The following is a 10,344-nucleotide window of genomic DNA, read 5'->3' on the forward strand; positions in this document are numbered from 1 at the left end:
CCATGTCCTGTGTCCAGTTTTGGAAGATTCCAAGAAAGGGGAGGGGGGAGGGTTGTTTCAAGGGAAATAGCATCGATGTCAAAACCAAAGGTTATGTCCACTTGCCCGACCAGCATACCTACAAATAAAATGATGTGTTTTTAGATAATAATAAGATAAGATACAGGGCGTGGCGTCTTCTTATCTATGCGGAGGTACTGATATGCTCCGTTTATAAACTCCTGAGACCGCTCACCTAGTGCGGCGACTAACAGGCACGGGAGTGTATAATAGATACTAGCGGCGAAAGCAACTGCATTAGTATTTTGTTCTACACCGCACATACTCGAGAAGCGAGATGAAGGAGAGAAAGGGGCCACTCAACGAGGTGCGCAAATTGAACAAACCTATTTGTCTTTCGATGTCGATCTGCTGGTCAGTTTCTCCATTTTTTTTCTGTCTCTCTTCTGCGGAGGGATCATCATCATCATCAAAACACACCCTTACATTTTCAGGATCCCCTCCGGTTATTTTCTCTATCTTCCATATCCTTGACTGTGTGGACATCTCTTTCTCTACCCCTATGCAATTTGTCCTTCCCGGTCGCAATTCTTGCATTGCATATCTCTTCGTTCTACTATAGCCCCGTTTACATGTGGAAGATTGGGGGGGGGGGGTTGGTTTGGTGATTATTACCCCTCAGTCATCTTGAGGCAACCACTTTCATTCGACTCACGTGACCAGTGACGACTTCCGGAAAGGGGGGGGGGCGGATACCGGCATGAACTAAAGGCCATGTAAACGGGCTGGCTGTAGCGGAAATTCCCGTTACCGGTAACTTCCCGAGATATTTCCCCTTTAAACGGGACTTATGTGCTCGGCCTAAAGCTCCGTTTAGATGCGCAATAAAATATCCCGGGAAGATACCCGTAACAGGGATTTTCGCTACAATCCGTTTACATGGCATTTTTAGTTTATTCCGGTATTCCCCCTCTTATTTCCGGAAGTCGTCACTGGTTACGTGGGTTGAACTGAAGTGGTTGGTTCAAGATGGCTGACGAAGAGGCTTACAGTAGTTTTCACGGCACAAAGGGTTATGCGGGGAAAGAAGGTTGGAGTCACCCACCATTATTCCGCAACAAAGATGGCACTCTTTTGACGGATCTTCGTCCCTCCTTTTTTTCCCCATGAGAAAAAAAAGTTACGATGCAGGTAATAATCACCAAAGCGACCCCCAATCTTGCACATGTAAACGGGGCTTAAAAATGAGAAGAGATTTTAAAAAATGTCATTCTTTCCAGCCTTCATTCCATATATAAATTCCTTAAAGAAATTGAAAAGAAAACATGCTTCTCGAGAATTTCCGTGGTCGTTATGACGAATATATTCGGATTTTCATTCATAAATAACTCGTTATAAGCAGATACTTTTTTTTTGTATGTTTGACGTTAGTTCTTTGACAATCACTTACTAATTACCTGCAATAGCGAGATTCTCGTTATAAGCAATATACTCGTTATGACATTTATTTTTACCAGAATCATCGGAAGAAATTTGTTTTTGGTGGGGGAGAAAACTCTGATAGAGAGTTGTCATCAAAATGTTCATTAGAGAATACGGTGATATTGCAAAACATAATTAATCGGATTGTATCTTCATTTTCCCTGTTGCAGTTGAAGGACTCTAGGAGGACTTGATTTGTTATTTTTTTCCTGGGTGTGAGCAATCGAAGAGTGTAATACAATAATTTCATCATAAGACTAGGCAACGGCTTCATCGAACGCTTTTCCCTTGTAACAGCTCAAATCCGAAAACGTGTTGAAATGTTACTGAACGCGGGCGAGTTAGAAAAGACTGCAACTGGAAGAATTATACGGAGACGGATCTTTGAATTGCGGCAAAAGTAAGGCGTTAAAACCAGCCATTAATTGCACTATTAATAACGATTTTTTTTTAATCGTCTCGTGGAAACTCTCCTAATATATTTTAGTTATGTAATTTTTTTCCAAATCTTGTGAATAATTATTAATATTAAAAAGACACTGCTGTTTAAGCATCTCAGACGTGCACAAAAATGGTGGCCACTCTTTCCTCACTGGGGAATTTTTTTTTTACCTCAGTATGTGACTTAAGGGATTGTGTAAGTTTTGGGTTAGAAATATTTTTTTTCTTCTTCAGAAATTAGCAACTTTACTTGCCTTTGACAATTTTTTTTCGGGCATGAATGACAACTGTACATGTTTTTGACAATTTTTTTGCCGGAAATTAGCATAAAATTGCAATAGCATATAGTTACAATATACAACTGGTGCATTTATGATTCTGTCTTTTGTCAATACCCGCACTTGAAGTACAATGTAATGTATAAGACCGACATATTACACTATAAAAGTTTTAGAAAAGTTATTTTACAAAACTTGAAAAATGTATCCAGTAAGCGTATCGGTTACATTCGAGCTAATACAACCGATCAGTTTATTCGTTGTATTCTGCAAGTTTTATAAAAGCACTTTTACAAAACTTTTACAGTGTAATCCCCTTAGACTGGCGTTACACTAAAAAAAAAAAAAAATTGTGATTCTGTTTTTTTTTTTGTTTTCTACTTTCCCTAAAAGTTTGTACGGTGAGTTTTGAATCATGCTGTATATATATAATAAAATGTCCTGACTGACTGATTTATCATCGCCTAGCGGAAACCACTGGAACTATAGATGTGAAATTTGGCCAGGGTTTCGTATTATGATGGGAGGAAGGGCAATATGAAGGGTTTTTCGACTCCCCAAACGGATCATAAGGGAGGGGGCGTTCAAAGGTTATGTATAGAAATTATGCCAAGCCGAAACCGCTGAAGCTATAAATACGAAATATAATGAGTATTTTTATTTTGTAACATAGAAACTCGCTAAGGAGTGATTTTTCAAAATTCATCCTTTAATGGGGGGGGGGGGGTGTCATAACAGGTTCAAATGTTATATGGGGGGGGATCAATGCCGGGAGCAATTTTCAAATTGTCAAATCCACGCGAGCGAACTCGTGTATGTTTCCCATTATTTTAATTATTTAGTAAGTATTTTCATCAATCGATGGCAGCACATTTCTTTGAATGCGTGGAGGGAAATAAGGCCGGAATTACACTGTAAAAATTTTGTAAAAATTATTTTATAAAACTTGAAAAATACAACCAATAAGTTTATTGTTTACATTTGCTCAAATGCAACCGATGCGCTCATTGGTTGCATTTTTCATGTTTTATAAAATAAATTTTACAAAACTTTTATAGAGTGTAATACCGACCTAAGAAAAGGGAAATTTCGTTAGGTAGGCCATACTATAACAGTTTCATGAAAGTTCTTTTACAAAACGTGACAAATGCAACCAATGAGCTTATCGGTTGTATTCTATTGAATGCAACCGATATGCTCATTGGTTGCATTTCAAGGTTAGTGTAGTACCATCATTTATAAATTGTCCAAAATCGGTTTGTGTGGGAAATTTCTTGTCGTTGTAGAAAATTTTGAGATTTCATGAAACAGAGGAATAGTTCGAAATTTTTTTAAAGTAGTGAATGCGCTTTATGTTCTATATTATCTTCATATTTTTATCAATAGATAAGCAGCAAGAATAGAAAAATTCGCTCAAAAGGGAAAATTTTGATAAAAAGTTTGATGACCGAGATTATCATTATTGGATGGATCTAGGAGAAGAGGATTTATATATGTTTCTGAATATGTGAATAAATATTACGTAAGAGTTGTAGGATAACTACTTCTTACGTGTTTTCTTGTTGTTGACAAAGAGAAATGATTTTTACGATAAAGTAAGCAAATCTACACAATGATGACGTCACTCTCCGCTATCATACGAAGGTTTTTAACAACTGGATGTTGCGAAGATATATTTTGGAAAGAGAGAAAATTCAACTGCCCCTGCGGGGAATTAAACCCACGTCCTTTCACTTTCCGGGTGAACGCCCTAGACCACTAGACTACAGAGGCACCGAATTTTCTTTTTTTCCGTTTTGTTCAGCCCTGCTGTGGTGATATAGTGATAGCGATAGAAACCGGGAGACACCCAGACTTTGCTGCACCAGGCTATGTAACACATTGTCCCAGGAGACTTGTGCGCCTCCGTAGCTTGAACAAAATCCATGCAAATGGGCAGTTGCAATGACCTCTTTTACGCATATCGCCAGTAAACAAGTATAAAGAAAAAAAACTTCCAATAAAATCGAAAAGAAATTATAGAGGTAAATCACATAAATATTCATAATCGGAAATAATTCTTGATAATCGATCAGTTTCCTTTTCTGTGATTTCCATTGGCTGCTTTTGTGATAAATCTTGTTTTTTTTTCTGGTTCCTCCTGTCGGTAACCTAATCAACCTGCAGCAGGGTTCTTATAATCGCTGTACTACATGATTCACCCAGTCGTTAGTAGGACTTGGCTCTTGATACCTGCTATCGTCTGGTCTCAGCACACCTTCAGAAATCAATGTCCATGTGAGGCGGCTACTCTGGTCTTCCTTTCCCCGTGTTGGTATAGTGGCACTATCTAGTGTTGGCATATATAAGTGACGTTGCCGGGAGAGGGGGGTTATGGGTCCTCATTTCTAAGTTTCAGAATCTGATTACCATGGTATGTTTTGTACATGAATACTGCCTGATGGAGTACGCAATTACACGTCATTTAAGCGATTTCTATTTCTTTAAATGTAATACGAAGAACAGGATCACAGAGATACCCACTGGCTGAATTCTGAGTTAATTTTTTATTCTAGATAAAATACAAATTTAAAGACAGGAATTTTGGTTCAAACCTCATAATCGTGAGACAACTTGTAAAATTTTTATATATGTGTCAAACGTCTGTTGACTCTATGTGTAGTTTTTGTTCAATCTAAACAAAGGGGGAAACATGTTAATTGTTTTTCATCCTTAACAGGTTCCATACAAAAACACTTTCCAAGCGAATATGTGTAATCGGAGGTGGTTTCGGTGGCATAGCTTGCATAAAATCCCTTCTGGAAGAAAATATGGAACCAGTCTGCTTCGAGAAGTCACCACGGATCGGTGGAACATGGAACTATCTAGACGAAGCCGAAGATGGCATCGGTTCCACTATGTCCACGACGACGATAAACCACAGCAAAGAGATGGGAAGCCTGAGCGATATACTGTTTCCTGAAGACGCACCAAATTACCCACGACACTGGGAAGTTTTCAAGTATTTCGAGGCGCTTGGCGAAGCTCTAGATTTATTCAAGTATGTCACGTGTAACCGAGAAGTGACGATGGTAGAGAAAACGAGTGACTATGAAGAATCGGGAAGATGGTCAGTAACGGTCAAAGACACGCAAAGCGGGGAGATCCTAACAGAAATTTTCGACGGAGTTTTAGTTTGCACGGGGCATATCTCGCATCCTAATATGCCAAACTATCCAGGGATGGAAGAATTTCGAGGTACGATGATGCATACTCATGATCTGAAAACCTTCAGCATGTTCGACAAGTTGAAGGTTGCTGTAATAGGAACTGGATGCTCAGCCTTGGACGCTGCAACTTCCATCAGTAATGTGGCTAGACAGGTAGGATTACACTTGTTTGTCGAATGGTAATTATAACGATTTTTCAATGGATTACGTCAGGGGTCTTCAATGCATAGCCCATGGACAGGTCCGTCATTTCAACTTCTTCTGGGGGGGGGGGCAAAGAACATATACTAATATATATATATATATGTGTACCTGCCAAAGCACAAACTTGGCTATTTCGCAAACTGGCTTGCCCAGTTGACCTGGCCTACATCCGAAACTCGGGCTCGGCGCTCCTATATAACTATAGATTCCTATGACTCGGGATCATTGCCACGTTGGCGCATGTTTCTGCGATAATTATGGACATTTATAATTAGCTATAGCTAACCATAATTATTATGATTAGGTATAGCAACCCTAACGATCAAAGAAATCTGAATATCGATATCTTAGTGATTCATATATAGGGATCGACATATGGTAGCCGGCCAAAGCCTGGTGAAAGCCCGAATTTCTGGCATTTGCCGGATCAACTGGGCCGGCCAGTTCGTGAAGAGGCCAACTTCGGGCCTTGGCAGTAACAAAGATATCACCTTGTTTGTCTATTTCCACTGTATTTTTTAAAGCCGGGGGGGGGGGACACGATCCCCAAAATGACGAGCCTGCTAAGGCCTCTGCACTCTGCCTGTGACGACAGTAAGTAGTCTATTTTCCCTCAGAATATTCAGGGAAAAAAATTCCCTGCTCGTGCTAGTATCAATGTTGTGAGGAAAAGAAATGAACGATCTCAGAATTGGCGATTTCTATGCCCCACATCCAATCAGTATGCGGCTTTGGTGAGGCAATCAGGAAGATTAGACGCCAAAATTGAAGAAACGAAATACGATGCTGTGTGGTAAACTTGTTAGGTAGTCTGAATGACGTTTATGGCAAACACTGCAGAGGCCTTCTATCTCTAGGAGGTGATGGCCTGGTCACCGAGCTTTTTTATAATATGTTTGTAGTATATAGCTTGGTTGGCGGTGAGCCTCATTAAATCGCCAAATGTAGCCCACGGTGAGTCAACATTTGAAGGAATCTGGATTACATTAATTTTATGGATCGCTTAAAATGGGGGGGGGGGGGGGCGGGGTTACTAGAAATCTCTCAAAATAAGAGGAATGATAGTGCAAGTGAAAACAAACAATTTTTACAATCGACTTTTGGGTTGCAAATGAATTTTATTCTCAGCGCATATAAACACGGAGTTTAAGCCATGGGCGAGCAAAAAGAAAAAAAAAGAATGGTTCTAAAATTGCTCTAGAGAGCAGGGATTCCCAACGTGGGCGATAGAATGTTCCGCGGGGCGGTAGAAGCTACGGGTATAACATACGATCCTATCGGTTAGATTGCGTTGGGGGGGGGGGGGCGATGGGACAAAAAAATTTCTGAAGAAGGGGGCGATGGGACAAAAAAAGTTGGGCTAGTTATGCTCTAGAGCAGTGTTTCCCAAAGTGGGCAGGCAATATCTCCCCCTGGTGGGCGATGGAATGGTCCAAGGGGAGCGATAGAACCTACTGATTTAACATAGGATCCTATGGGTTTACTTGAGTTTGGGGGCGATGAGAGGAAAAAAATTTCTGATGAAGGGGGCGATCGAACAAAAAGTTTGGGAGACTATGCTCTAGAGTGAGGGGGGATATATGTACTTCACGCCTACACATTAAAGAGGAAAATGGATGATGCAAATTTTCCCCTCCGTACTTGCCTGTTACTGGAAGAAAGAAATTTCCTAGTCGTCATGATAACAGCAAGGTTGTCACATTTTGTCGACTTCTGAAGTGGGGTGTTATGCTTTTATACCCCGAATAATAGGGTTGCGACATTGGGTTTTCATTTCGAAAACTTTTCGCCTTGACGTGTGCTATCAACCATCTCATTTTGACAGTAGAGTGATGGCACAGCCTACATAAGTATACCAGAAAATTCTTGATTATACAGTATATTTATATGAAATTCTCTTCTTTTTAGGTGTACTTGAGCATGCGCACACCGTCTTGGATTGTTTCTCGAGTTGGGCCATATGGAATACCTATAGATTATGTCTTACTCAGGAGGTGGTTGGTATTTTTCCAAAGCATACTACCATTAGATTGGGCTTCAGGTTTTGTCGAAACGAATATATTAGATACAAAGTTCAGCCACAGCTTGTACGGCATTAAACCTAAATACCATCTGATTCGTAAAGAGCCTTCGGTCAATGATGACATAGCACCAAGAATCCTTACGGGGTCCATTGCCATCCAGAGGGAGGTCGAAGCCTTCCAAGAAAACGGCGTGGTGTTCGAAGGAGACGACAAAGTCACAGAAGTGGACGTGGTCATCTTCGGAACTGGATATACATGGACGTACCCGTTTCTGGAGAAAGGAACCATAGAAGTGGTAGGCGACAAAATAAACCTTTACAAATGCATGTACCCAGCGCATCTGAAGCACCCGACATTAGCCGTGATCGGATTCATATTGCCGTTTGGACCCGGTTTCCCGATCGGTGAGCTGCAATGTCGATGGGCCGTGCATCTACTGAGTGGTAAAGACCGTCTGCCAAACACCGAGGACATGGAGAAAGACGTTGAAAGACGCTATAGGGAAAACAAGGAGAGATTCTCTCCATCAGAAAAAATATCCGTCCGAGTCGACTTCATTCAGTTCATGGACGAAATAGCGACGCAGTTCGGGGTGAAGCCGAATTTCAAGAAAATGTTGTTCACGGATCCAATATTGTTCAAAGCATGCGTGTTCGGACCTTGTTTGCCCTACCAATACAGGCTAGTTGGACCGCACAAATGGGACGACGCTAGAAAGGCGATACTGACTGCACCTAAAAGGATGAAAGCACCGTTTAGAAGACATTATGGGAACGAACAAAAAGAAGACAAGTCGACGAGGAAAGTTGCCATTTACATGATGTCAGTTTGCATCGTTGCTCTGATGGTGTCTCTGAAATGCTTTTCCATCAAATACTTATTCCTGGCGCTCATCATCCCTTACTATTTCTCAATTCGAACTGTTTTATGGAAATACATATTAGCCTTATTTCTCTTGCCGTTCTACGTTCCTTGGGATGGATTTATTTTTGACTATCTCGTGACTATCTATGGCTCTCTAGCTATCGCTGTAACAGCCAGCCAGCTTTGAAATATCTTTGAAATGAGTTCGAAAACAAACTAATAACAATTTTCGTAAGAGAAATTCGTTAATTTGGTTTCATTTAATAAAACTTTGCCAAATGAGCAGTTTTTAGACGCTTCGATGTGAGCCACATATCTTTATAACAGAGTACAACAAAAGTTACAGCCATTAATGTTTCTTGACGTTTGAATCACGTAATGTAGTTGAACTTAGTTAACTCGAATCTCACGAGAACAGCGAAAAAGTTTGAATTATACAATTCATCAATACAAGATGACTTTTATACTTTCATAAAAACATCGAAAAATCTGGATAATTTATTATGAAAAATATATTGAATGTTATCACTTACTACGCTAATATTCTCTTTGTTTCAACTAAGGTTTGTATAAAACGTAAACAATCACAAAAATTATTTCATTCATGAATTTGTAATTTTCTTGTTTATGTTCTTAAACATTGTTCAAAATTTTGAAGTTGATTAAAAGAATTAAAGACGCGATTGTCGAGCCTTAACAGCCGTGTTATTTAGTGTCTGCGAGTGTTAGAATAGGTAACAATGTTGTTTTCTTAGACATTTAGTTTTTGATCTCTTCGTGAGAAAAGTTAATGTTACTTATTCTTTACCTTTTCACCAATGTCCACATCCGTAAGTTAACCATAACGCGTTTTAGAGTTTAACAAGTGTATGAACCTCGTTTGAAAAGGGTGGAAAATGTTAAATTGGTATTCCAAAAAAACAAGTTAATAATGCTAAAGAGACATAAATTTTAAACACGTTTTACCAGAAAAGTCACTGAAATTTTAGTGCTCTAGCTTTTAAAAAATTCTGTCTTTGTAGATAACTACCATGGACACACTCACACAAATGTACTTCCTGAGTATAGTGGCGTTTGCATCTCTAATTGGTAGGAGCTAATAAAGTCCTCCAAGATTCTGTAAAAAACCACCTGCATTGGAATTTTTACCAGTGTGTGAAACTGCTACCACAATCATTGCTCCTTAGAACCAAAATAAAGAGGTTCAGATTTTTTTATATATTGTTATTTTTTAATGTTTAGATTTTAGACTACATGTTACATTCTGGAAAAGATCAGTAAACCACGGAATAAAGAGAGAGAAGGGCTGAGTAAAAGTCAGCTTGGAATTTTGAGGAAAGGAAATTTTGCAATTGACACATGTCTGAATCAAACTTCGAATTATCCAAAACATGAGAAAAAAAAATCGAATTAAACAAGTATAATATTCCAACATTACAATGAATAAGAAATTGAAGGGGAGTTCGCGATATTCGAATCATCCAGAAATTTGAATTAACTACGTTCGAATTAGACAAGTTCGACTGTAGTATAGTCACTGGCAAAATCCAGGCCGATTCATCATCCGCCATTAATGAGCAGTATGACGTCAGTATTATCGCTACAGCCAATAAGTGTTCTCCATGTCGTTTTGTTTTAACGATTAGAAGTCGCTTTGAGGAAAAAACTGGTTTTTCCACCCCCCTCATCGGGGTCGCCTTACCTAGTATCTCCTCCGGGCTGCAGCGCACATCCTGTAGCGGGGCCCCTATGATGGAATCTTTTGCGGGCCCCTCGGTCAGACTTTTAACGGGCCCGTTCTGCAGTTAATTTATAGCGTGAAAAAGCAAAAAAAATTATGAT

The 10,344-nt window shown here is 39.6% G+C and overlaps 1 protein-coding gene across 1 annotated transcript; it reads left to right on the forward strand.

Annotated features, from left to right (window-relative positions):
• Positions 1-1,648: 1,648 nt before the first annotated feature.
• LOC149079025 (flavin-containing monooxygenase 5-like) lies at positions 1,649-9,718 on the forward strand. Its single transcript, XM_089241288.1, has 3 exons — positions 1,649-1,882; positions 4,921-5,563; positions 7,523-9,718. Exons 1-3 carry the CDS (start codon positions 1,803-1,805, stop codon positions 8,687-8,689), a joined length of 1,890 nt encoding a protein of 629 aa, XP_089097414.1. The 5' UTR covers positions 1,649-1,802; the 3' UTR covers positions 8,690-9,718.
• Positions 9,719-10,344: the final 626 nt, after the last annotated feature.

This window comes from Pholcus phalangioides, unplaced genomic scaffold, assembly GCF_987345545.1.
Source record: "Pholcus phalangioides strain wild (caught in Gottingen) unplaced genomic scaffold, Ppha-v1.0 ptg000013l_1, whole genome shotgun sequence".
NCBI classification, from domain to species: domain Eukaryota; kingdom Metazoa; phylum Arthropoda; class Arachnida; order Araneae; family Pholcidae; genus Pholcus; species Pholcus phalangioides.